Consider the following 27,824-nt stretch of genomic DNA (forward strand, 5'->3'; position numbering starts at 1 on the left):
TTTCTCATTAGCCGTCCATGCTATTGGTTAACGCCAAGAAAAATTGATGACCGCCACTGGGAGAATTACCATTCGGGGAACACAGAGGACTAGGAGGGGGGGAGTGTCTTCTCGTCGCGCTAAAGGGCACATCGTCTCATCGTTAATTTTTGTAGCCACAGGAGGTATGCATGAGGCCTTGAGTTGTCTCGCAAGGATAGCATTTTCCTCTTATTGGTTGACTAGTTGTGGTTGTTCCTCAAAAAGAAGCTTTGTTTGCACATTTCCGAGTTGTCTTACGTTGGAAAAGTAGACCTAAGCGGAAATTGATACTTGATCCTCAGAAAGGAAACAATTCACAGCAAACAATTGCCTCTGCAGTCCACCACACATACAGGTAGCAGTGTTTCGGGGTGGGGGTGGGAGTAGGGGCAAGGTGGTGCGTAACTTAGACGGGTGGGGTGGGCGGCGGTTGGCGGATTGTCGAGCCATAACCGATGACACGTTCGTTCGCATAACGGGAGTTGGAATGCCAAGGCCGTATCTCATCATGGTCTGGTCAGTCAGTCAGGTGGGCGGGCAGACAAGCAGGCAAGCTGCAGAAGTGCTCAAGTGTGTTGCACTTCTCCATTGCGTGCGTGAAAGGAGGGGCAAACAAATGGCTGGTCTTTCAACCCTATTGCCGCCTCTTAATGCATGCGGGAACCGATTGCCTAGAACCCACGATTTCCCCTTCTCACTTGATGCAGGCGTTAACAAATGGTTTCCTCACTCACATCAAATGTAGCTTGCGGGCCTTGAAGATACACTAGTCCCCAAGTCGGGGGCGCCAATAGCAATACGTAACGCCTCATCATTAGCACAAATAAGTGGTTTCCCTCACGTTGATACATCTATCTTCGGGCGATCCATCATCAGAATCAAATGCTTCAATTCACTTCGGTGTGGAAAGCACTGCTACACTGCACCCTTGACACGCCATACGACATGTTGTACGAGAAGCTTCTACAGCCTCGGAACCGAGTCGGATTCGGTTCGTAAAGCAGACAGGCCCTAGTCAGGTCCACCAAGTCTAACTGGCACTTTGTGATATAGTGGTTCAAAATAATAGGAAAGAAGTGCATTGCACAATGGAGTACCAATGGACTAGCGAGTATTTACGCTTTATAGTGTATCACAAGCAATCGCATGCATTTTACAAGTCTCTACTGGTTCCAACAAGTCATTGGAGTGAGTCGTACCAAAAACAGCGTGAATATTTTCAGCCATCTTATCCAATTTCTTCAGAAACTGCACCAGTTCTATTTGCCTCCATCCTTCAACCTTACACACATTTCAAATTAAGCGTTTGCATATCCTAATACAGACAATTAAGAGATGCTATGCTCGAAAAGAGGATACGAAAAGAAAGTGTGAATTCAGAGATAAAAACTGCTAAGCAGCTCCACTGGGAACGCACGTGACGACGATCCCAACTGCTTACTTATTGTACGGCTTAGGCAAGCAGTTAGCATTGCGTCGCATCCATAACTCAAAATCCACTTATTTGCCCATACTGTTTCGTACAAAATAACCTACTGCAACAAAACGTTACAACAGTCAACTTACTAGAGCTCACATTCTCATAAGTTTGCGCTCCCTATGTACCAAAAAGTAGGAGCCACTAATAAGTTACGATTGTGTGAAGATTTTAATACATAGCCGACTTTTGGCAGATATGAAACGCTATCGTAAAAGTATGGAATAATAGCACTTTACAACACATAAATGATACCTTTCCTTGGGTCCAACTTTTACGCGACGACTTTTGCAATTAGTATTTAAAATCCAGACTGAATTAGCGCTCAATAACCACCTTTTAACTGAATAACATCAAAAACTGAGCCTTTCACTCACATGAGTTCAATGTACCAAAAAAGCAGGTTGTACAGTAAACTACTTCCATGAACGCACAGTTGACAAGCGTTTATTCGCTTAGCCATCGGAAACCTTGGGATAGCAAAAAAAGAATAAATTCTCGAATTAAGTTTAAATTAAAGTTAATCTTTACGATACGCAACTTAAAACGATTAAACGAAGTCTGATAATGTTGAGTGAAACAAATTTCAGGCTTCATGTCTCGAAACTGCGCTGTAAACTCAGTTTCAAATGTTCCCATAGAATGAAAGAATGCTACAAACAGCATTTGGAAAAAGAGATTTGTTGGTTTTATTGACAAAACCAGCTATTTCCCATTAAATATACCAAAATAGAGTGGAAGTGGGAGGAGACAGAGGCTACCACCACAATCGAGAGGAGACAGTCACTGCTGCGACTGGTTGGCGGTTACGGGACGCTGGCCCTGTTGGTGTGCGAATCCTCGATGCTTCGAATTGTGGTTGGTGCCCAGCTCAAAAGCAGGCGGTGCCTCGTTAATGAAGTAGTCAACAATAGTCTGAAGAATACGACCTTCCATGTTGGAGGCGTCCCAGTTAGTCGGGCCTGGGTAGCGTACCTTCTCGTTGAGCCACCTCTCCATACAACGCTTCAAACTCTGTTGAGGGAGAGTGCAGGATTAAATACTTGAGCCTTCATTGATTAAAGTTGAGCCAAAGCTCCTTTAATAAATACCAACCTTCCATAAACGAAATAGTTGTTTCTGTTGCATACTACATATTTATCTATGGTCTGGAAACAAATCTCTGAATGTGACCCATATTCATGATGGGTGAGACGGAAGAAAAGGAAATCAGGTTTAATAGGAGATAAACTCCGATGACGATTTGATTGAGGGAAAAAACATTTTAGCAGAGGTGTAGCTTAGCCGGCAATAAAATTGTACTAAGCGAAAGCCCATGTTATTTCAGAAATGTACTTTCAAACTTTATCTAATTTGCCCTTTTTGAACTAGAAAAGGCCAAATTTGTTGCCATAACCGTACAATCTGTAGGTTTTATATCAGAGCAGATTGTCACATTGAAATTCACTGAGGGAACATTGTAAACTGATGCATAAAATTTGGCAATTAGCAAAGCCGTAATGGCCACCTCTTCAACAGTAGAAATGAATGGCATTTTAAGAAATGCAAATTTCATCTGCACTTTTGCTAACTTAGTCTTCGTTAGCTCGCAGCCCCAATCAAACGGAAAGCTTGTTCCTAACGTTCGGTGGCGATTCATCACGTGCCTACCAGGGTATTGCCTTCATTATTAAAAGATTTGTGCCTGCTTTTTGTTCTGGACCTAAGAAAATAGCCCCAAATTTATAAACCAAACAACTAAAATGGACTAACTCACCTCTACGAGTTGCGGCACGCGAGGACCTGACTTAAATTTTATCCAGTCGTCCACCACGAGGGTTCCACCATTAACCGCCTAGAAGACGAAAAAGACTGGACAGTGTGCACCGTGTAGACGCATCGACAAATGGGACATTTGGCCCTTCAACAGCATCGGTTTAGATGTCAAAAGTATCTAGACACACGAGCACAAACGGCATAGATAAAGAGGAAGAGGATGGACCATGAATACTGGATAACATATATACCGGAAACATCCTCCTTAACTCTTGCGAAGACAACAAAAATGAAGATATGTTGCTGTGCTTACGGAAAAAGACAAGAACGCATACGTGTGTGCTCAACCGTTAAGTCGTGGCAAACGGAGATACTGTAAATACAGTTCGACTTCACTGCTCTCTCGCCTACACCAATGGCATGACAAATGGGTCAGACCTACCACAGATTCTGACATGTTTGCATTTCTCGTATGAAAGCAACTAAAGGAGTGTATGTACGCATGGAAGAGAGCAACTGATGAAATACAAAACAACTTGCAGGAATGCATTCACTTCGTTTCCAAAATGTTAATTAAACTGAAGTAAAGACCGAGGAATTAACTCAAAACCGGAGAAACAAAGCTAAACAGTGTAGCCGCCACAAACAGTGGGAAGTAACGCTCTACTTCTAAATTACGCACAGAGCAAAGGTGGCCTACAATTGGCAATACGCCCATGAAATAAATTACAAATTTAGGCATCATTTCTGACCGGGGAAAAGGTCCACTTATTTTTCGGTAAAATTTGGTGCACTGCCTTAAGAACGGTGAAGAGACCAATTAAGTGTTGGGGAGTGCACATTTGGTAACGCTAGTATTTCATGCAGCGATCTCCCATGCGACATACAGAAAGAGATGCGGCGCACAAATGACGTCCCACAGCAGCCCCAAAGAGCTGTTTGAGACTCACAGGATGACCAAACGTATCCGGTATCCCTCCATATTATTTTGTGGGAGTGGAAAAGAATAGATTCAACTGAATCACACAAAACAGGCTCTAATACCAGGGTAGGATGAACTGCGTTTCTACCATATAAAGTGGCATGGGAAAGAGATGGCCGACTGAAGTGAGCTAAATAAACATGCGAATAATGAGAGTATAAATAGTTTGATATCAGAGGATCAGCAACTATGGGCCTTATTGCTAAAATTCAACGAATAATTAAATGGGCGATGTCTTCAGGGGATTAAAGTGTACTATTTTTAAAACCCCTAGCTGTGTTAAACACCGCCTATTTTTAGGCGGCTTAATGAAAGACAGGCTTAGCAACTAGTGAAAAAGTGAAGACAAAAATAACAGCTCCCTAAACTATTTGTGTAACTACAAAAAGGCAAAAATCCCAGACGCTGGACATGGGATAAGGTCCAACAAGATTAGCAGCATAAATGTTTCAGCGAAGGGTAAGTAAAACGTGATGTTACCAGGAAGGTTAGACATGTACAAAGCCTGTTCTAAAAAAGGCAAAAAACATGATGGGACACTTTTCGGAAAAAACCGAAAAAAAGGAACGTGGTGTATTTTGCCATTGTAAAGCACCAAGCCAAAAACGGAAAGTTTCGTGTAAATATAACTTATTTTAAACAACGAAACTGCAATAAGAAGAAATGTTTCAGGCATGGATAGGCACCATTACAAGGACGCTGGTTTATCTACAAAAAAAGGAGTTTTGAGGATAAAGGGACAATGAAATCGAGGAAAGGGATCACCTCCATGCCACGGAGACAATAGTGCAAGGGCATGATCGAGGACATGAGTTGTGAGATCATGTTGAACGAACGCAGTTCTTGTGTTTCAAGGCCTTACTAAGCTAAACATACCTGGGAATGGGAAATTTTTGAGGAAAAGAAGACCACCGGGCGTGCATTGATCAAAGTTGAGTCGAATACCGTGGGCGCCTGGAAACATAAATACAAAGACATTAAAATGAACCACTGAAATGGTTTAAATATGCCAAATCTAAGCAACAACTTCGCTTTTAAATGTAAGCGTGGATATAAAAAGTCGAAGCAAATCAGGGAAATCCGAAAAGAGGAGAAACCTGGTGTGACATGACAAGCAACGTCCCCATATTGATTGAGCGGGATTTGTCATGGTTAAAGGATATCGTAAAAATTAGAGCAAAAGAGGGTGAAGACCTTAACACTCAAAGGCTATTTAATAGTCTAAAGTATGACCGATGAACGGTAAATTAGATTCACTCATCGAGGCAATCTTCACAAACAGCAGCTAAAATGACTATTGTGGTCGGATAATTTGGCCAAAAACTGGACTAAAAATCGAATATCCGAATCGGCCTACCTAAATCACCAAATATAATAATAACAGAGGATCGAATTGTAATATTTTGTTCGCAAACAGAATTCTAAGAGTACTAGTGTAAAAATAAATACCAGATGTAGTTAGAAGTAGGGTAACAAAAGTGACGAAAGACAACCCCTCACCACTTCCGCTCTGCCAAAAAAGAATACCCATTTTCTCTGCCAAATATGAAAATATTCAGCAGCTTTAAAAGTGATAGCATAGTTCTACCATCATGTTTGCAATAAAACATAGATTGTAATAGGTTTAACAGGAATAGTCGGCCGTTCGTCCTCAGGAGAGGAGTAATCAGGTCATGCAGTTGGTTGGTCTTCAGTTATTGCATTTCAAAGGCCAGGACCTCGCTCAAAAAAACACGGGAAATTAATTTTAGGTGTATGGTCAGAGATAGTTAATATAACTTACTTTTACATAAAATTAAGATGCTACTAACAGAGAACACAAGACAAATAAAGGAAAAAACTAATGCTTCCATTGATGTCTAGATAGAAAGTTCCGGCATTCAATAGACAATTATCTTACCGAAGCAGGACGTATGAAAACAAAGTATATTCATTCAGAGCACGAAGCAATTCGGACCTTAAGGAACTTTGAGTTATTAAAAAAAAGATTTGAACTTCGCAGCGATCCACTTGTCGTGCTCTCATAGGTAATTTAAAATGCATTCACGCAGTTAAAATAAATTCCCAAGACAGTTAACTAAAAATTTATCATATTTTTAAGGAAAGCAGTAGAAAGGGCCTGGTGTTGTTAAGTTGACCGACGTGAGAGGCCACTATTTTCCAAGAAAACCTGGCTAAAAGCATAACTAAGGGAGAGTCAAAGTCTTGACTTCATGAACTCAGTTATTAGCCTCTATTTACTCCACTAGCAACACTTTCATTCAATGGAAATGAAGTTTCGCGTGTACATTGAGAATGTTCAGTTGCTGAAATTTAAAAAACAAAACCTTAGGAGAGTTTGCTAATAAGGAATTTAAACACATCAGTGGCATAAAGTCACTTCTACTGCGTTTACACCTCGTTGCATATAAGAACAAAGTCCGTCAAGGGAAGTCAACAATTCAATTGAAATACTATTTTTGGCGACCAATCTTGAATGTACCTACAGGATGGGAGTCGAAAACAGCTATACTAAAAAGCGGTATGGTTTGCTGATCATACTCCTGTCTAAGTAACGCGCTGAATGCATGCACATAGTTAGTTGGAAATTCCAGGTCACCGCAAGCGCTACAAAAACGTTAGTACCGCAAAAAACTAAGCAGCAGTAGAGTGCAGCATAGAACAGGCTTTTAGCAACTAATTATTCGAAAGGGAAAAGAAAGTGATGCTGCATGGAGGGATTGCCCATCGCGGTCAGTCACCTTCATATTACGATGCCTTAGCTAACGAATTCTTAATAAGCGGAGCTTTTACATCCAAAAGGCCCATGAATCATCTGCTTCATGCAGTACAAATTCAGGCATGGAGGTTTAAAATTAATGATTTCATTTGCAGGAGGAACTTTGTACGTATGTCGGTTTTCGCACCTTTCCCATTTAAACTGTTTAGGACCTATATAGTATTGACAATGCAGTAGGTTATCAGTGCCAGTAGAAACAGGAACAGTAATTGGAGTTTACAAATTGCTATGGAGTGTAAAGGTAGAAGGCAGAAATCGGGTTTCAAGATAAGCTATCTGATAACCACTCACGGATTCCAGTAGTGCTTTTCGTAATTTACAAGCCCAGTGAGGATATGAAAGTTTGGATGTGGATTTAAAGCTGCGAAGGACACTCACTGCGTCGTGATCAAGTTTCATTTTCTGAAAGTAGGTGAGCCAGAGGCGGTTCTGCGGTCGGACGAGCGCATTGACCGACTTGTTGTGCAGAGTCACCTTCTCGTCCATCAAGGGAGTGGTGATGAACGGCGTAGGTGGTGCTCTACCAGGGCTACACAAAGCGATAAAAATAGGACAGATTACACACAATATTTGCGACAAACAGGTAAATTAACGAATTCCTCAATTCTTATTTAACTGTCTAACCGGGAGAGAACGAGTAAATACTACCCCATAATAAAATTGTATTAACATAGAGACGCCCCAATTGGTCAAAGCATCGCTTACGTAGTGGAACGTTATTTGCATTAGTTGTACATTTAACTACACGAGTCGTTCCAATCTCCCACGATCTGGTCTCCGTGCTGCTGGCATGGTGCTATGCTCAGTCCACCTATACTAATAGTCATCCCGATCATGGACGTTAATAATAAAGCCACTGGAACAGTGAACCGGTTAAGGTTTTTGCAGTCATCCAAACAGAAAGACAAATCCGCTTTTCATTGACTGGATACCATGATAAAACGTCACAAGAAGGCATCTACTGTGGATAGTCATTTTCGACAGATTCACAAAAGAAGACTTATTGTAGAGAACTCGACTTTTGGCCACTACCTTAATGCCAAATCTAGTGCAATGGCTAATAATGAAGCGAGGCTAGATCAAAAAATACATATATCGGAATTGTCTCGACGGAACTGCTTGTAAGAACGTTATGAATGATCGATGTTCGTGATCTGAATACCATATAACAAAGAATGAGAATAACCCGAATGAGCGGCTGGATAGCATTAAAATGACAACATTAGAGAGGATGAATGAACGCAGAAAGCACCTCGGTAAAGCTACTTTTAATCGCACATCCTATTAAACATTTTTTGCTTTTAGGGAAATTCTCATATGAAACGGCAGTTGGCAGACAAAGTCCATCAGAAAGCATCATTTTGCCTTAGATATGAACGGTAGCTACAATACATCCGACTACATTGAGGTAGATGGAATGAAAAAATGACTGAAGACATCTGCCCACTCTGCACTTGTTGTTAGTGCACGATTGAATATGCGAGCCTCTCCAGCCCACCTCGGTTCGGTTACCGCACTAGTGAAAGGCAACAATGCTAGCGTCGCCCATGATAAAAGTCCCTTATCCCTCCTATGCATCAAATGTAAAAAGACATCCTGATTGCAACGTTGTATAACATATACGGAGGAAAGTGGAGGCCTACTAGATCGACTAGCGAATTAGCTGACTCTCATTCGAGTTTGCGTACCCAAAGAGAGGGGAAGGGAGAAGAGTAAATGCCGATGTGCAAGGGAAACTCATTAACGTGGAAAGTGCATGACGCCTCAAACAATCACTAGCAAAGTCAATAAGGTCTTCCTCCAAAAAGCGTTTTGGTGACGAATTTTATCCTGCACCACGAGTCGTATATAATGACTTAAAGAATTAATAGGGAAAAATAGGGAAGGAAGTGGAACATTATAGCTTCCCGATTGTTTGATGTGAAGTACATGGTTGTTGTACAACTCTGGTGTGATGCTTTGATAGTTTGCTTAGCTTTGTGTTTGATTACGCGGGAACAGATCGTACTTCCGCTCGGTGGCATGGCCTGTGGATCATGCAGGTAGCCTTTCAGTCCTTTTGCATGCTAGTAATGTATTTTCTGGCAAACTACTTCAGGAAAGCCTCGAAACGCTACCATAAAACAAAAACGCAAGTAAAACACAAGTCAAGCGACCCTCTAAGAGTATTAATGGCAACCTTCAAAAAACAACACCTCATAAATATATTTCACATTAGGATCCAAAAAAAAATAACAAGAGCTAACAAAATTGCTCCTAAAACTTTGGGTACAGATAATCACGATGAAATAGTGACTTTAGGCGTAAAGTTAAAGAACACGGACATCACCAGCTGATCTAACATTAAAATAGATAAATCCCGAAGGCCCCAGATCGTGGATTTCAGAACCTACTACCCTCTGTTTCACACTATGTAATAAATAACACCAAGAATGTGAAGGACTGTGATATAGAAAGAAAAATCAGTGGAACTCTGCCCTATCAAAGACTCACTTTGTTCTCCGAGCAGTGGCCATGATTAAATTGGGGTAGAATGCGCCTGCAAGGATGGCGCGGAATATTCGGACGTCGTGAGAGTAGCGATTCGCCTCCACCTCGTCCATGTCTCTGGATTTGATGTACTTTCGTTCGTACAATAGATCCACAAACTCACGCATCAAATGACACAGGTCCTGCATTAAAAAGTGCAGCGAACAGACAAATAGATCGTTGTGATAAATATACTATGGCTACTTCTAGCTGCAAATTCGACTAAATTATGCCATGAAAAAGTCATTGGCTCGAATTGGAAAGACTTAGAACCCATAAGAGTAATTGGAATCGTTCTGTCGAAACATTCTCATATTCTAATCAATAAGGTCAGAGATGGCGAAAAAAAGTGCCAAAGAGGGCACAGAGCAGGACTGTTGAAGTGGGAATGACTAGTAATACTGGAGCTTTTAAGTTAGTAAAGGAAATGGGTCTGTTTCGCAACAGCAATGAAATCAAATGTCACAATCCAGTATCCATGACAAAAGAGCGCGTTAATTCATCCGGATTTATCATCTCACAAGTGTGAGTACTGTAAACAAAATGAAAGAAATCCAATACTTACATCCATTGTTCGTCGATTTAGGAAATTCTTCCGACAATAACCATATTTCTCATGTTCACGCAATCCCAAGTACTCCTAGGCGAAAAAATATGCACTAGTAACTAAAGCCACCCATAAATTAGCAACTCTGTAGAAACAAATTAATAATTGTAAACTCGTAGTGACGCCGTGAACGGGCTCCAGGTATTAAATGCATTTACAAAGAAGGTACCAGAATATCTCAATGCTGCTTATTTACTGTACATAAAGTGCTTTCAAATATGGCAGTTAGAAATGAAGAAACTCAAACGCTTCACCACTTGCATATCGAGTCGACAAATTTATTAAAGAAACCCCAACGACAACTGTTCCTTCTCACTTGTTTGCGCAATGTCGGTGACAAACCATTTGAGACCATAAAGTACAAAACGGAAAATAATTACTTTCAAACTAAGTAGACCAATAGTCGTAAGTGCAAATGCCTAAGAATGTATTGAATACACCTACGAATATTTTTGATTTGGTGTGAAGTTTGAATGTGAAAATACAAAAAATGACATTACTAAAGCACCGACAATTGTGAAACAAGTGTCACACAATGGGGTACTACGCCGTTCTAATTGACTAACAATCTGGCGACGTTCGATGCATCTGGACGCACTTCAAGGCCATGGGAAATAATGTCGACAAGAAATATGTATCGAAAATAAGCCGGATAATAACGAGACATTGAAATATCTTTTTTCGCCCCCTAAAAATTGTTTTGCATTGACTAAAGCGCGCAATCGTCTTGGCAGGCAGATTGAAATTTCGCAACAAAAAGTACAAACGAGCAAATGCTTGGAGGAAAATGTGCATTACTTTGAAAGAAAACCCACTCCCCTTCATACTAAGATATTCGAATAAATAAACACGAAATCACTATGAATATCAGACAATATCATTAAAAACTTAACGGCATCGTGCCCCCAGGAAGCTATTTTTTAGGAAATATTCGGAAATATTAGTGGCATGTTTCACAAATCTGAAGCAAAGCAATAGGTATTCCTGTATAGACTTGAATCCCATCCACAACTAAACATTAGCAAAATGAAGTTATTTTTAAGCATACAATTTTAAAAAAGTCCAAGAGTTGGAGCAATACTGGAAAAGTTAGCAAAGCGCGGTCACCGTGCCATGGTTCTCCGTGAAGATGAGAGTGAAATGTGTTTAAAATTCAAATGACATGGGTTTGGATTTACGCAACTTTTTTTGAAAAAGGCACTACAATCCGGTGCTGCAGCACAAAAGTCCACTGAAAATCGCAGGTGCCATTTCGTTACACTGAACGATGATTCCGAGGCAGGGCCATAGCGTACGTGATACGGGAAGTTCTAATTGCCACTATTTTGGCTAAAAGCACCACCTCACTGTCTGCAACAGGAAGTTAGCTCTGCTGCAGGAAGCTGGAAAAACTAGCGTGTGTAAGGCAGCAAAATGTCAGTTATTTTTGGGCGTGTCTTCCGGCGAGAGCAAAGAGATAACGCACATGTATAATCCACAGAGTAGCCAAAGCAATTCTCAAATAAAAGTTGGAGTGATTCAGCATTTGCAAACAGTCCCAGCACCTATTTTACGGGGAGAGGGATAAAGAGGGCGAAACACATGCTTGCCAATTTTTGTACACACCTCCGTTACTCCCACAGTTGCCAGAACATATCTTCGAAGTGTAAAAATAAGCACCGAGTAGCGGTAATACTAACTGATGCTTCATTAATAATAATCCACCTAAACAAGACGCATTTTGACACTCCAGTTGAGGAAAACTTGACTCAAAACAGAGCCAGTAAATATTCCGAAGATAATTCAAAAAAAGGTCATAGATTAACACTAATCTTTTCTCCAAATGAAGCTTGCATGAGTGCCAAGGGATTAAGCAGTCAAGAGAGGACTGACCGATAGGGCAACGTAGAAAGCCCAGTGGTCGCTCTGGGAGCCTTCAGTGAGCTTGATGCGACATGCGTCGGCAAGAGCCTCGGAGCCGAGGGGTACCTCAAAGGGCTCCTTGAAGGCGAGACAGGCGGAGACGGCGAGGGCGGGCTTGAGACAACAGAAGAATGCGCCGAGGAGGAGCAGTTTAGCACATTGTGGGTCCAACGGCAGGTTGGCCAAATGATGGCCCAGTGGTGTGAGCACGTCGTTGTCTTCCGCCACTGGTGATCCTGACGTTGCAGCCTCAATGGCGCCCTCCAATATGCGAGTGCGCTGTCGCTTCGACATGCGCGATAATTGAGCCGTGGGCACGGAATCATTGCACAAAGGGACCAAGGGTTTAAGCGCTTGTATATCGCGAAGGAACTGCAGGGTACGACTAATCGTCTCGAGGTCGGGCGGATCCATACAGCTGGAGAGGAAACTTGTCACTGGACCTAGTTCCAGAGCCTGCAAGTCTCAGGGAAAAATCGTACACTGCACAAAACAAGCAACATAAGGCATTTACACCGCACATTGGGTAATAGCCTATTTAAATAAATAAGAATCCCAGGCTCTATAGGGATAATAGGAAACTGTTTGCCTAAATCAATCAAGGGTGGGAGAAGGTGCACTAGGGAGGATGCAAAGAACGCCAACAAACTGATGAAGAGCACACCTTGATCCGGAGGATAGCATCTTCCAGACGGATGCGTGTAATTTCAGGCGGGAGGAAGTCTAGCATGACCCGATCGTGAGTAAATCTGGAGAACAAGTGGAAGCATTGTCCGGGACGAACTCTGGAAGAGAAAGCACGGTAGTAACAAGAAGAGGACACTGATAAAGCATAATTCCAATGATAGGCAGTAATCTAAATTCGCCACGTAGAACACGTATTCAAAATGACGTGAAATACTTTTGCTACCTATTTGATTGTAAAAAAGTATTGACGCACCCAAAGTATAAACTTTCAATCGGAATAAACAATACCCGGGTTGAATACCCCATTTAGACGTCATTAATTCAAAGTATTTTGAGTTGTTTATTGAAGCACTAATCGAGAAAAACGGATAATGTGTTAATAATACTGTGCAACATGAAAGACAAAAAAATCGCATTCAACCGTCGCACAGATGATTAATTTCCTTAAATAAACAAATTAAAACAGTCAAAAAATAGGAGTTTGGTTAATTTTTGAAGTATTGGGCGGGAATTATGCCTAAAAACAGTCTTTTGCATAGTCAAATTATGAAGCAAAGGAACAGGAACACATTGATTAACAAAATAATGGTAAGCGGTTGGTGACAAGGCAAGGTCAAGGTCCTTCTAACTTTTCTAGTATTGTTTAACTGAGGCAAATGAAAGCACGTTACCAAATCATAAAATCGTGCTGCTGTTTTTGTTGCATGCATTATTGGTTAAGCACTAATTCATTGCCAAACAGTAATAGGTAAGTATTATAGGCCAATACCATAAAAATCCTATTCTACCAACTAGCAAATAAATTACACAAAAGGTGGATTCGTGGATAAAGACCAAGATCCAAACAAGAAGAGCGCCTTCGATCCACCAGGCAGACTCCGGAAACTTCGGAACCGAACTTCTGGGTGAATATGATCTTTGAGGAGAATAACATACGACTCTTGCGGAGTTAAACCGAGTATCGTAATAATCAGAAAGTCTTCTGATGGAGACATTACATGAAACCGGAGCCTAGAGACAACATCAAACAACCCTCCTTGTTTGCAATCAGCTTCTGGATTCTTGGGTTTAAAAATATACGAACTACCATTTCGCGGACGGGAGAAAGATATGGATAATAAATGATTAGCAAGGAGCAAAGTCATCGGAGAGGAACAGAAAGCCTATGGTACCAACAAAAGGATTGCCAAAGGCTAAAAATTTTAACAGGTTTACACAGCTGAGGACTTACTTCAGACACGGAAAAAAAACCAAAAGTTAATATGCATGCATGAACGAAACAACCCTGCCCACACTGTGTGAATACCATTGCTATAGCCCTATGGCAAGAAGTAGACATCACAATCAACTGAGGCGTCTTACAAGGGAACTAATCATTGGCAGTTGGAAGGAGAAACATGAATGACATCCAAGGAAGGTAGAACAACCTTGTGAGGTAGTACTGAATGGTAGTGCCTGGTTATGAAACTTAAATATTCCCCACGGAAACAGTTTATTAATCACTTTTGACACAAACTCACAAAGTTGGGATCGCATGAAATGAGCTGATTGGAACACTAGCTGAAAGCAAGTATATGGCAAAGTACAGGGACTAAATTACTTTGTTTTCATAAAAAACCGCCTTCGAAAATTCGGCCAACCACAACTCATGATAGGATGAATTCAAGATATGAATAAAACTAAACCGGTCAGATTCAGAAAAGCATCTCACCTGCTCCAGGTATGTATCAAACGAAATAGCCGGCATGATTCCACTTCATATTTGCGGCACGAGTAACTTATTTAAAAATAAAAACTCCGGCATTCGCGGAATTTATAATTCGTGTGAAAATGTGCTTGACAATGTCTCAGTTTACAACCAAAAGAACGATGGCAGATATATGAGATGCCCTTAGCAAAACTATATTGAAGGAAGGGGAGATAAGGGAGCAATATGAACGGCAGAAAAAGCAAAAAGGAGTTCAGAGGAAATAATAAATCACGGTACTGAATAAGCAAACTGAGAGTTCAAACCGGAAAAAAAGACCACTGATGTGAAGCACTATAAAGGATTAAAGAGCCACTTGGCTATCACCCAAAGTGATTAACTCCAATTCGCATGTCCAGATCAACCTTACAGGGAAGTGAAATTTCCTGTTTCAAGCAGACTGCACCCAGCGGAGGTAGCTAATTTGAATTCCGATTGCAATCATTTCACAAAAAAGGCCTATTGCATTGAATAAAGTTGCGCGTAGTGTACGACTGAATATACAAAATGCACTTTCAAGCCCCATAAAGCGTTTTATTCGCATCTTAGTGATAAAAACCAAAAGTACAGGGACTACAAAACATCCTAGAAAATAGTCAAACCAACTGAGATTTTTTGGAAGATGAGAACGTTACAGACTAGTGCGGCAAAGTGGCAGGCTAGATGGAAAATCCTGATACTGGTAGATGATAAATGACATAGACGCTAAACCGCAACAGCGATAGTGCGCTACTCATGTGTGCATAGGCAATCAAGCAATGTAGCGCATGCATGCATAATCGCCCATGCATGTATGCGCATATTCGCCTATTTTTGAGGAAATCACAAGCTGGAAGAAAGAGTTGTTGTTTTCTAATAAATTTTCATCAGCTAAAAGAGCAGAATGAAGGTCTATTGGGAAAAATAAACCGTAAAAAGCAGTTGAATATTTAATTGACTAAAATTCCGGTCAGTCAAGAACAGGAAAAAAAACACCCATTAAAGGTAGAAATGGAAGCCTACCTCCGGCTGTATTCACGACAATACAAATTTCAAAACACTCTGATGAAGTAACAAAATTCAAATGCTACAGATGACGCCCGATACCACTTCATATTAATGACGGCCCAAATGTGCATTTCTACTAAACTATCACGAATTTTACTCATGAAAATATAGTCACACTACCTAGGCAGTTGGCGTTGCAAGGGCGTTTGAGCTCGTTGGAAAAAAAAACTGGCTTACCGACCAGCCCGACCACGCCTCTGGGCTGCATTGGCTTTACTCACGAGGACACGCGCAAGTGTGGATGTGTTGGTGCGCGGATCGTAAGTAGTGATCTTTATCTGTCCACTGTCCACCACGTACACTATATCCTCGATTGTGATACTGAAAGAGAACGCCATAGGTATGTAGAACATAGTGCCATTTGAACCATTGCATTTCATAGCTCTGATAAATTAAGGGAAAAAAAGTACTGCTGCAATTCTATATACTGAACTAACAGCCACATGAACGATTTAGTGATAATTTACTATCCGATCTGTCAGATTATAGTCACCGGTGCTCATAGTGATCTGCTCAAATAGACAAGAGCCTATGGAGTCCCAAAATGTTATAGAGAATTGCATTTTCACACAGTCCACTCAGAAAAGAAACAATGGAGGTAAATGACAATAGCAATACAGAGGCTAAAAACACTTGTAACACAGGGATCATAATATAACATCATAATTGAGAAAACAAAATACTGGTGGAAAAATGAGAAAAAATGATTTAAACAAAGGGAGGGATCCTTAAAGAGCCCTATCGTGAGTTATGAAACATCCGTTTGTGCCGAACGTCTGTGTAGCTCAGGTAATGAAACCCTACGCAGTTTACGAGCAGGCTTTCAGTCTCCCGGCGCCGATCCTAAAAAGTGGGCTGGTGGAGACACGCCCTTCAGCAGGACCGTTAAACAAAAACGCATAAGCGTCGACGAACGCAAGTGTATACAATCTGTGTTGGCATCTAGGGGCCAATAATAAGAATTGAGAAGTGACAAAATGAAAATTCCAGCGGCAATTTAAAAAGGCGCACAAAATTAAGCACAACAAAGAGGACAAGTAAAATCGCTTTTTAACGACAAGACAGCTAGAGTACACAATTTTTCGGTACTTCACAATATACGGTTATTTAGCTACTATAAATTTGCAGTATCGCTGGGTATATTTCTCCTATGGAAGGATTTGAAATACTTACCCGATTTACGCTTTGTGTCTAACCATAAATTTCAACCAATCGAACAGGTTTACACCACACAACACAGTTCAACCCGTATTTATAAATTTCAAAAATCAACAGCTCGAGATTACAAAATAAATCGAAAGCTCTACAGACAATTAGATTTAAATCCCCAAAAATAAGTTCAGGTTTTGAAAATGAATTTTATTCGGAAAATATAGTGGCCATATGCATCTAAAAATAAGTAGATTGTAAAATACAGAGAGCTTAGGACTTTCCTCAATAGCGCTTAAATTGAGTTGATTATTCAGCGTACTTTCTTTCGATTTTGCTCTGTATCCTGACCCACGCCGCTACTAATTGAACAGAAATGCTGGATATAAGTCCAGAACAAATTTTGCATTACTACTTTCGGATATGAGTAAACAAATCAGTCAACAGAATGGAAATTACTACATATGATACAATCTCAAGCCTCTGAAAAAGGATCACCCCTCAAGCAAAGGCTGAATTCATTAAAATCAACCCGGTAGTTAACAAACCCTTGTACACTAAAAAGTTTATTTTCCCGGTTACTATAGTAGGAAAATCATCGCTTCATGCTTAAACGGAATGAACACATAGAACGATGAATCAAGTTACGTAAACAAGAGCGGGAGACTCGTTATTCAAAACACAAAATGCATTCTTCTGTATCAACTTGAAGTTAGCACTAAAAATTAAAACACATCAGCACCAACGAACGGCATACAGTTTTTTTTATTTTTACCACTTAAAACGTTGAGATTGGTGGTGGGCGGCAATGTAATAGGTGGTAGATATTCTCGCTGACCGGAAACAGTTTAAGACCAACGTAATCCCCCTGGTAATAGTAGAATGGATAGCGATGAAAATAAAACTTTGCAAAGATGTGGGAGCCAGTCTATATCTCTTACAAAGCTTGAGGGAAGCGCATGAAGCTTGTAATGTGCTTTAGTCCGATTTTTGACAATTCCGCCGAAACTGGAGGATGCTTCGAATGCACAACTCCACGATGGTCAAAAACAGGAACCACAGTCAGACAAAAAAGGAACGAGAGACTGAAAGGGAGGTTTACCTAGTCTCGGCGATGTTAGTGGCGATGACGACCTTGCGCTTGCCGGCGGGGGGAGGCTCAAAAACGACGCGCTGGCGAGCGGAGGGGAGGCGGGAGTGGAGTGCGTGCAGCATCACTCCGCCCCGCGTCTCCGCGTACAGCGCTGGGTCAATGCTGCGCAACGCCTTCATCGTATCCAAAATGTCCTACCCAGAGAAAGAAAACTTTATAACTTTCTTTACCAGTGGCCTTACCGCCACAGGTTACCACTACGGTTTTATCATTTCTGTTCTGGGGATTAAACTGAGGTGTAAAGGTGGGCTGGGGTTAATAGGGTGTAAGCAATAAAATAATTGTGGTGTCAGATCCATAATAGGACATATTAAACAGAACAAATCGCGGCAGAAACCGTACCAGGCACTTCCGATGCTAGCTTGGCTTCAAAGTTCAAGAACGAGTTACTTAAGATGGAAAATCCTTATATTGCACAATGTACTGTGGCGAAAGTTGTTAGCGGCAGTTAGGAACAAACGGCCGTTCGAGGCTAAACATTTTAACTTGACCCGACCCCGCAGAGAACGGAAATGATTTCTTGTCCCATTAAATTTCCATGAGTAAGGTCAAGTTATTTGACGACCACGGGGCTTGATATGACATTAACAAATCACGATTGAAAACTACCTAAATTATACACAATGATCGGAACTAATATTCCTAATAGAGTAATCATAAAATGGTAGGGACAAATTATCCAAGTTTGAGAACTGAACAGTGTGGAGCAGATTTAAATCAAGCCTTATCAATTTTGATAGTAAAGTAATTGAAGAAATTGGTACAACGAACACCGAGACCAGGCACGAAGGCGAGAATGGCCCCGGAGGAGGTGGTTCGGATGATGTAGTCGATGACTGCAGCCACCAGCTCAGGTGGTGGGCATGAGTAAAGGTCCATAGCCTCGAGGAATTGACGACTGCCTAGCGAGAGTCTAGACGAACAGTCGTAGAAAAATATTGCCATCGCAATTATTGTTGCAGTAAAAACGTCCTAACATTCAACACTTTAACTTCGGTATCCAAAATGCAACTGATTTTATGATAGGATGAGTGCAATAAATATCATTGAAGTTCTGTGGATTAAGAAAAACTTAATTATAAAGTGCTACTTTAACAGTATGAAGAACTAACGCTGACTAAAAAAAAGCCTTGAATAATTTAATCCATTAAAACAAAGGTTGAGAGGAACCCTAAAGTTTTGCACCTTCGATATTCGCTCCCTATAAATGGCAAGTGTCCTTTAAGAAAATATCACACCAAAATTTGTCTTGCTTTAAATCAAAGAAGCACCACCTTTGTTCATCGTATCACCTTGAATAACAATAAGAAGTTGACGAAGAACATGCAAAAATGAAATGGTGACCTAGAGGTGGATTCTTTTAACCACTGTTTGTAGCCCTGCCGGATTCCTGGGGTAATGGGCGGGTTGCCGACAGAATCAGCACGCATTTGGGACATACGTCGATTGGCTTTGCTGAACCTATACAGCGCATCCTGCGGCATTTCAAAGCTGAAGAAAAATGGAAAAAGATTTGCATAAACAATTGTAGCTATGGGAGATGTGCAAAGTGTGCTTGAAGGGAGCACCTTACCCAGTGCGATGGAGTACGTCCTCAAGATATAACGTGTCTACTGCGAACGTTCTACCAGGAATCTCCAGTCTCGGGCAACCGTCTAAAAAAAATGAAAATTGATAATAGTCGATGGTCCAGAAGACTACAAGAGATATTGTTTTTAACAGCGCATTGAAACTGGAAAATTGATGCATAAATCTTACCGAAAAATTGAGCGAATTCTTCCGAATTAAGGGTTGCCGACATGAGAATGACGTGAAGGTCAGGCCGCAAGGGGAGAATGCGTTTGAGCATGGTTATAAGAAAATCGCCAAGCATTTCTCGCTCGTGCACCTCGTCCACAACTACATGGCTAACCGACTAGGGAAATGGACTAACTGTCATTACATTTGCTTGCTTTGATTAAAATTCATGGCTATAAAAGGCTCTACTAGACGGTGCGATAAAAACTGCGCACATCTGACATAGAGATCAGATACATTTTAATTCCCTTGATGCAAAATCCTATTGACTATTTCTGTTAAAAAACAATAAACATTTATGGCTTATGATTTAAAGAACATTTTATCATGGTGCTTCAGTAATTGAGGCAACACCAGCATATCTAATGAAGCACCTCATTATTACAAAATTCCCCACAGAAGGGATCCGGAAATGGCCAACTTGAGTTGCATATGGTGGCCATTAAATAATTACACTAACATCGTCGATGAAATCACGGTTGGTTTATTTTAATCGGACCTTAAGGAGAGGGTCGGATTGGAACCACTGCAGGACTATCCCGGTAGTGCAGAAGAGGATGGAACTTTGCGGCCGCTTGGGTAAAACGGACTCCAGACGAATCTGGGGGAATAACACAGAAATATAAACAAATAGGACAATAAATAAATATTTGTTATTGGTATATGAACTGCAGCAAACTAGTTTGGGAATTTTAAGAGGCACACCTTGCTCTACTTTGTTTCATGTGCTATTAATTTTCAGACGGAGAAATAGAATTAAACAATGCCAATAACAACCGCAACCGATAAAGGCAACATTAATGGTAGTGAGAGCGAAAAGTAACAAACTGTAAACAAATTCCGTTTGGTTTTAAAGTAATGGAATTCACATTTAAGATTAAACAATCTAGGTTCCCGATCCCAGGGAGTGATTAAAGCCAATACCATTTTTCCTGGGAGGAACAGTGAAAGGGATATGCTTACCTGATACCCGATGTCTTCGCCCAGGCACTGACCCCGCTCCGTTGCCACCCGCTCGGCCACGGAGATAGCCGAAATGCGCCGCGGTTGGGTAACCACAATACGGGTGCAGGAGCCGTAACCCCGTAGTACCGCGTGTTCCAACAGGTACTGAGGCAACTGCGTCGTCTTGCCGCAACCAGTCTCACCGCTTATCACTACCACCTGATTTTCGTCCGACATTTTGAGGAAATCCTATCGAAAAAATGACTTATTAGCAATAGAACGCAAGGCTAGTGTGAACGCAGGAGGATGGCGCTATCACATCACCTGTTTTTGCGCAAAAGTCGGCAAATTCTTCCGTTTCGAATTCATCAACACGTATTTCGTCGCTTGGACTTTCTGAATCATTTCCAACCGAAGTGATTTGTCCAAAGCCTCATTCCTCTGCAGTTCTATCGAACATGGGGTTTTCTCGTTTTCCGCCCCAACATTGATTCGCGTACCCCCGAAGGCATGCTCATCCACCATCTCCACGACTTTGGAGAATTCCTCTTTGGTGGATGTAAGGCTCAGATGAGGGGACTTCATCTCACTACTCTCACTTGGTAATGCCCGTTTGCGGCTGATAAGACAATCACCTAAGCGTTCCACATCCTTGACAACTCCAGCTATTCGTTCGATAATCCTTTGATCGAGGGTAAATTCAGTCGGCTGGAAAAATAATATTAGTGCATTTAGTATAGATTTCCAATGGCTAATCCATTTGCACACATCTATCAAAACCTATAATATTCAGAGATAAACATACGGGTGAAGAAGCGGACAAATTTCGGTCAAAGTTGGAAGACATATAACTTAGGTGAAATCCCATCAATTGTGGCAATACATCAAAGCAGATGAGTTTGACGACGCGGTTGAGATCATTACAGATCCATCTAGACTTGAAAAATTACTCGAGCAGCAGCTAATGTTTGTAGCAGACGAAGGTTTCGGCTCCGCCCGTTCAAGAGAGAAGTTGGAGGGTAAATTGCTAGTTTTAGTGAGAGGCACCTGGAATAATGACGTTTAATTTGAATACCCAAAGTTGCCAATCTTATACAACGATTATTCGAAAAAACCTTATCGTTTTTAGCATGTAGGGCGAGTTGGAAAGATGAGATCCGATTTTGGGATGTGACCAAGAAATCTTGGACCTAACGGCAGTACTTTGCTGGGCTATGCTATGGTCAGTGGTAAATGTAAGAAAATGAAAGCAATTTGGGAAAACGACTGATGAATATTAGATTAGCTACATAGGACGCACTATCTAAATCAGTTCCGCTTAAAAAGACCGAATTCTGTGCAGACAATAAAGTCGCCCAGACCTCAAGTGAGCAAAATCGAGATGTTGCATTGCAAAAGCAGACCCTTTGCGGCTAGTCTTTTGACGGATATTCCTAACTTTCAATTGATAGCTCCTCTTGATTTCCAAATAGAATATTCCACCTATCATATAGCTTCTTTGAAATGCGTTTAACAAAACGCGCGCCTTAAGTGGTTCCCGCATATCGTCACAGCCGTAAGCATTAATGAGGACGATAAATTGTGTGTGTTGGCGAGCACTAATATCTACAAATTTGAATAAACTTATAGATATGGATGCATCGAGCAATTCAGTTGACACCGTGGCCAAACGGGGACGCCAAAAATTGGGGGCAGAAGCGTGCACGGATGTGAAAATGCCACAGAATAATTCAGCACACCGTGTGTGAGATAGAAAAATAAAAAATGCCACAGGCAACACTTTGATGAGACAGAAGAGCCAAATACTACTCAAGCAATGCAACCACCACACAAAATTGGGATACCATAATAGATCAATGCACCGAACTTCGAGAGCATTCCAGTGTCATTTCGAAAAAATTAGAGCCAAAGACAGCCAGAAAAAACCCTGGGGGGAAAAACCTTTGGTCTACAAACACAAACGAAGCATGCGGACCTACAGTAAATATTCTTACAGTAGGAACAGAAACTTGGAACGTAAACAAAGAAGTACTAAGATAATTAAAAAATACAGCCATCGTTAGCATGTAGATTTGTAAGAATAGCAAAATCCACCTTGCAAAGAGGCTAATGGTGTGATTAAAACAGTCATTCAAAAACATCAAGGAAGTGAAGATATGTACACAAATAAAGCACTTCACACCTCATCTAGCGCATCAGGTTTTTTTGCCTTCAATTTGTTCTGTCTGGCATACCATAGTCCAATTTCCTTTCCTTTAAGGTAAGGGGGACACCTCGGCATTGAAAATGCGTGATCAACGAGAGAGAACACGGGACCAATTTAAAACCGACGGCCAAGGTCATTATTCAGCAAAATACAGTTATAACTAGGATGTTAAGAACATGAGATAGAGGATCTTTCATAAAACTACGCTTAATAACAAAAATCACACACTAATATGATGGCAGGGAGCCCATTTTGCTCTGCCTGTGTTTGTATCATGTCAAGACCCACTGCATCAGACGTGGTGCTTCTACCAAAAGAAAAGTTTACTGCGCGTCTGTTTAAAAAACTTGCCTAAAAAATCAGAAGGCGCCCTGTAAAAGAGAGTAATAAAGGATGCAGAGGTGCAAATATCTTGTGGCAGGGACCTATATTGTAGAATAATATACAAAACATCGTGATGGATTAATAGCTCGGTTACCTTTGTGTTCATTTGCACCAAACATAATCATATATTATAAATAGCGCTTTTAGCAAACGTTTTTAGAGAAAGCTAGCAGCCCATTAGCCATCTCTATGTTATTAGTATATTTTGCCCTTTAATGCCGCGAAGTCACGCTACTTGTAGGGCGAGGCTCGTAGGTCTCCTCCTCCCTGTTCCTCGTACTCTTAAAACAACCAGGTTGGATGGATTTTGGCATATATGCTGAAAGAAGTGAATTGGGAAAACTGGTTTAGAGTTTAAGGGGGGTGAGGATCCGCAACCTTACTTGGGCTTTGAAGATCAGGTTTTAATCGTATCCCCGCCTCCTCTCTGAAGGGAACATTTAAACAATCTAAGTGTTATGTAGCCCCCTCATCCTTTCAGTACCGTCCCCGGTGCGACCACTTATAAGCTCCTCTCGAAATTCCCAACCGGTGGTTTCCTGTCGTCGGTTATGGCATAAATCTCATCTTCGTATTCAACCGGTGGTGACCCTTTGTAGAGTCTCATCCTATTTTGATGAACGGTTATTAGCTGGGTACGCAGTTGTGCGTTGCGAACGAGGTAGTTTGTAGTTGCGGGCGCCTTCACCACCCGAAATGGGTCCTTGTCCATGGGCGATGGAACTTACGGTGTGTTCTACGTGGGGGAACCGGTCTGTAAATTTGCACTAATTCGCCTTCTCAGGATACCTTCGTCTGGCTGTGTCAGTAGTAATAATTCTGCCTGTTATAAGGTAGCCGTAAATGCTTGCGTACTATGTTAAAATTTTTTCTTATGCCTTCTTTTAGGCACAGTATATACTCTAAAACATTATTGGCTGATTCGTCGGTGTTTGGCAGGAAGATGTCGGAAGGCACTCTCATTTAACTACCTGTGAGCATCTTAAACCGAGAAACACCCGTTGATGTATGCTTTGTGGCTCTATATGCAAAAAGAACACGCTCTAGCCTTCAATCCCAGTAACCTAGTTGTACGTCCTTAGTGAAGCCATTCAGTACTCCGATCAGGGTGCGATTCGTTCTTTTCACCTGGCCGTTGCCTTGCGGCCAATGTCTTTGAGATCTGGTAGGTCTCATATGGCTTCGTAAAGAGCCGGCTCTCAAGGTTAGGGCCTTAATTGCTCTGAACGAATTCAGGCACTTCATGCTGGCAAATCCACCTATTAAAGAAAATTGACGCAACCGTTTCAGCGTGTTGTGACTTCATGGGTTCTGCCTCAACCGCTTTCGTGGAGTAATCCATTTAACCAAAATATATGGGTTTTCCTTCTTTGTAGGTGAAAGAGGACCCGTGATATCTGTACCTACTCCTGCCCCTGGAAAACAGGGGGGCACGGGTTGTAAAGGTACAAGGGCTGAGGGTTTGGATTTTCGAAACCGCTGCAAGCAGTACAGTTTCGGCAGAAGTCGCGTATATTTGGGATGAGCGAAGGCCACCAGCATCTTTTACTCGAGGCACCTAGCATCCTCTTTTTACCCACGTGGCCGAGTTGCTCGTGTAACTCTTGAAGAAGTGTTTGCATTAATGAGCCAGGAACCACTAGATACCTAGGAGACTGAACACCCTCATAGTACCATAAAATCTCATCCTTCAAAGCGAGTCTTGACCAATTTTTTTAAATCCGTCTAGTTGTCTTACAGGCCGACTGTGAAGAAATGTGGGTAAGGCAAAGGCGGAAGAGGTAATAAAGGGGAGGACCTACAATATTAAGGCTACTTTTATTCGTATGCAATTCATAAAGTGCTATTTTAAAAATTGCCTAGGTTTAAAAAGCACTTTAATTAGGAAGGGTTTTTATTATTAGTAGAAGTTGCGCAACAAATGTATATTGATTTTTGCAGTAATTGTGTAGAAGCACAGCACTGAAAAAATGTCTCCCTAAGTTAAGGCAAGTGAAAGTGCATTACACACTCAATACTACTAACACTCTTATGCCTAAAAAGGTTTGATGGCCTACAGAAACCTGTACTTATGCAAACTTTTACTTGATGGCCAATTTTTCGTTTACGTAATCCTCCATTTCTAAAAATGCTATGTTTGCCCCATACGTTTCAGAACTTTAAGAAAAATTTGTTTTTGATATTTTTATAATATTATTACTTGGCAAGAATGCAAACTTTCTTTTTGTTGAGACTTTGTTTATACCAATCGCACGCTGAAGCGCGCCACTTGGTTCCGGTACCTGCTCATGCAGTTTTGTCGCCTTCGAGATTTTGCTCTAGGTTTTACTAAAGTTTTGACGTAAGAGATCTTTTCTGTCACCTTTGGCCAAGTCAGCCTAGGCTCCCTTTAAGCCTGATTCATCGTCGCTTTTTAGCCACTGACGCGAAATTGAAAAAGGTAGCATATCTACTTTTATCAAAAATCTAATCGTTAGAAACGTTTTCCTTGGATGCAATGGGGCTTTTTCTTTGCATGCACTGGAGCTGTTGCTTACTTCAGTATGTACGCTGTTACTAGTGGCAAAGAAAGTAAGCTGGGCCTTATTAACTTTGTACGCTATAGTCGTTGCCTCAATCGGAGGCATCTTTTGTCTTATAGTAGACTTATAAGTTTTTTTGGCACTTTACATGCGTGCGTTGAAGGCTATAGTGTATTACACCATGCTTCTCTCCTGCTAACCGAATTAACTTGCAATTTATATTTAGCGATGCAAAAGATTTCCTCCAACTTCGGTCAGATAGCGATCGGAGGGGATTTTCGGTTGCGTGATCAAACGGGGATGGAGGTTACTTTAGCTGATTTCAAAGGGAAGTGGGTTCTCGTCTATTTCGGATTCTGTCGGTGCCCTGATATTTGTCCTGAGCAACTCGAACGTCTTGTTGAAGTTCAGGAGCGGCTGGGTGATTATTTTTTTTATCCACTGGGATTGGCGTAGTGATGTGCTGTTGATCTTGTTCGTATTTTAAAGCCCTCTATGGCAAGGATAAGGACTTCGTACCTATCTTTATAACCGTGGATCCGGAGAGGGATACTCCCGAAGTTGTTGGAGAATATGTGAAGGGTGCGTCTATCCACTAATTGGAGTTTTTATGGTTTTACTAAAATTTTGCTTACTGAAGAGATATCTGTTAGCAACGTTAACTTTCACTATTTCTTGCTCTCTATACACTTACGGGTCTGTCTGGGGATTTCCTTCTCTGGTTAATGTGTCTAACTGTATTTTTTCATATCAGTAAAAAGGCTTCCGTTTAAAGGTTCATGCGTTCTTCCATGCCCATCTCGTTCAAATGTTGGGTGTATTTATGAAAAGTACTGTATTAGAGTGTCGGGGATACCCTTTTTGCATTATTGCGGTCGAGTTGAGCAATATGTTCGAGTTATACTGCCTTATAAATGATCTTTTATATACTTTAGCTTTTCTAATATGCATTAGTTAAGAATGGAAGATTTTGCTTCACAGACATCCATGTGGTAATGTTAGCTAGAATGAAAGTTTTCAGCTTATCTGATTGGTCAAATTCTTTGCATTACCATCAGCATACCATTGGCAGCACTTTTACTTGTTGCAGGATCCTGCTTCTTTCGTTGTGTTCCAAATTTACATTGATGAGCTTTTTGTTTTAATTCAATTCAACTTAGCCCCCCTTAAAAGTGTTTTAGATAGCTATTTGGAGCAGTAGTATTTCACGGAATGTTTGCCTGATTTTATGCGGATCGTAGGCGGGAGGATGTTTATAACCAATGGAGTTCTAATTATTTTGACCGATTGGAATGAATTTTCCTCGTTGCGTCGTTTTCTATGGAGAAGTAACACCATGTTAGCCTTCTCACACTTATATTAATGGCGTCATTATAAGAGGCATCAGCGTACACGAGTGGATTGTGTCCAACCTTTCCGACCGAAAACGCAGTTTTATTTTAACGGGATGTAGCCTGTTGTCTCGAACGCATATTGTAGAACACTTGGCGCTCGATGAGATTGACCTGTTTATTTTTTTAGAATTTTCACCAAAACTGGTCGGGCTTACGGGCTCGCCAGAGCAGATTCAGGTGACTGCAAAGCGCTACCGCATCTACTACAGCAAAGGACCACCGGATTGTGACGGTGACTACATTGTGAGTTATCTTCCTATCCCGATTGATAAACTTTCCTTCCGAGCAGCACTATAAGCGTCATCATTATCGGGATTTTAGCTCCTTTGATTGCGTAGCTAGGTTTCCATTCTCCTTACCTGATAGCGTTGTTTTGTTGTGGCACTTATTTTTCACAAACATAGGTGGATCACACTGTGGTGATGTACCTCCTGAATCCAATGGGTGAATTCGTGGAATTCTATGGTCAGGTGAAGCCGGTGCAAGAAATTGTCCGACGGATTATGGATCATATGAAAAAGTACATAGAATGATGAAGCGACTTCAGTGCCTTTTCATACATCCATTCATCAGTCTGCCCGGCCATCCACTCATTTTTTCTTAGCCAAATAGTGAAGTAAGACATTGTAGCTATTCCACCCCCCCCCCCCCCACCTCTCTGTCTTCGTATTTGTAATAACATACTTTCGCTTCTTCCTTACGTATGTGTAAAAATAAAATCCGTCCGCGCGCTTAATTTTT

General features: G+C 41.2%; 2 protein-coding genes across 2 annotated transcripts; one reads left to right on the plus strand and one right to left on the minus strand. All coding sequences in view use genetic code 11, as the record gives it.

Annotated features, from left to right (window-relative positions):
• Window positions 1–2,281: 2,281 nt before the first annotated feature.
• EGR_01811 (putative ATP-dependent RNA helicase DHX36) lies at window positions 2,282–23,273 on the minus strand (the record flags this gene model as incomplete). The annotated part of the gene is made up of 18 exons (XM_024491060.1): window positions 2,282–2,512; window positions 3,255–3,332; window positions 5,112–5,189; window positions 7,393–7,543; window positions 9,508–9,686; window positions 10,109–10,183; window positions 12,023–12,508; window positions 12,717–12,837; window positions 15,711–15,917; window positions 17,785–17,969; window positions 18,607–18,748; window positions 19,180–19,326; window positions 19,409–19,490; window positions 19,594–19,750; window positions 20,132–20,233; window positions 20,596–20,826; window positions 20,902–21,285; window positions 23,262–23,273. 18 exons carry the CDS (start codon window positions 23,271–23,273, stop codon window positions 2,282–2,284), a joined length of 3,048 nt encoding a protein of 1,015 aa, XP_024354516.1.
• Window positions 23,274–23,382: 109 nt separating this feature from the next.
• EGR_01812 (hypothetical protein) lies at window positions 23,383–27,616 on the plus strand (the record flags this gene model as incomplete). The annotated part of the gene is made up of 8 exons (XM_024491061.1): window positions 23,383–23,404; window positions 25,400–25,508; window positions 25,541–25,607; window positions 25,645–25,738; window positions 25,916–26,110; window positions 26,179–26,271; window positions 27,211–27,326; window positions 27,488–27,616. 8 exons carry the CDS (start codon window positions 23,383–23,385, stop codon window positions 27,614–27,616), a joined length of 825 nt encoding a protein of 274 aa, XP_024354517.1.
• Between the last annotated feature and the right edge of the window lie 208 nt (window positions 27,617–27,824).

This window comes from Echinococcus granulosus (genome assembly GCF_000524195.1).
Source record: "Echinococcus granulosus chromosome Unknown EG_S00007, whole genome shotgun sequence".
NCBI lineage: Eukaryota > Metazoa > Platyhelminthes > Cestoda > Cyclophyllidea > Taeniidae > Echinococcus > Echinococcus granulosus.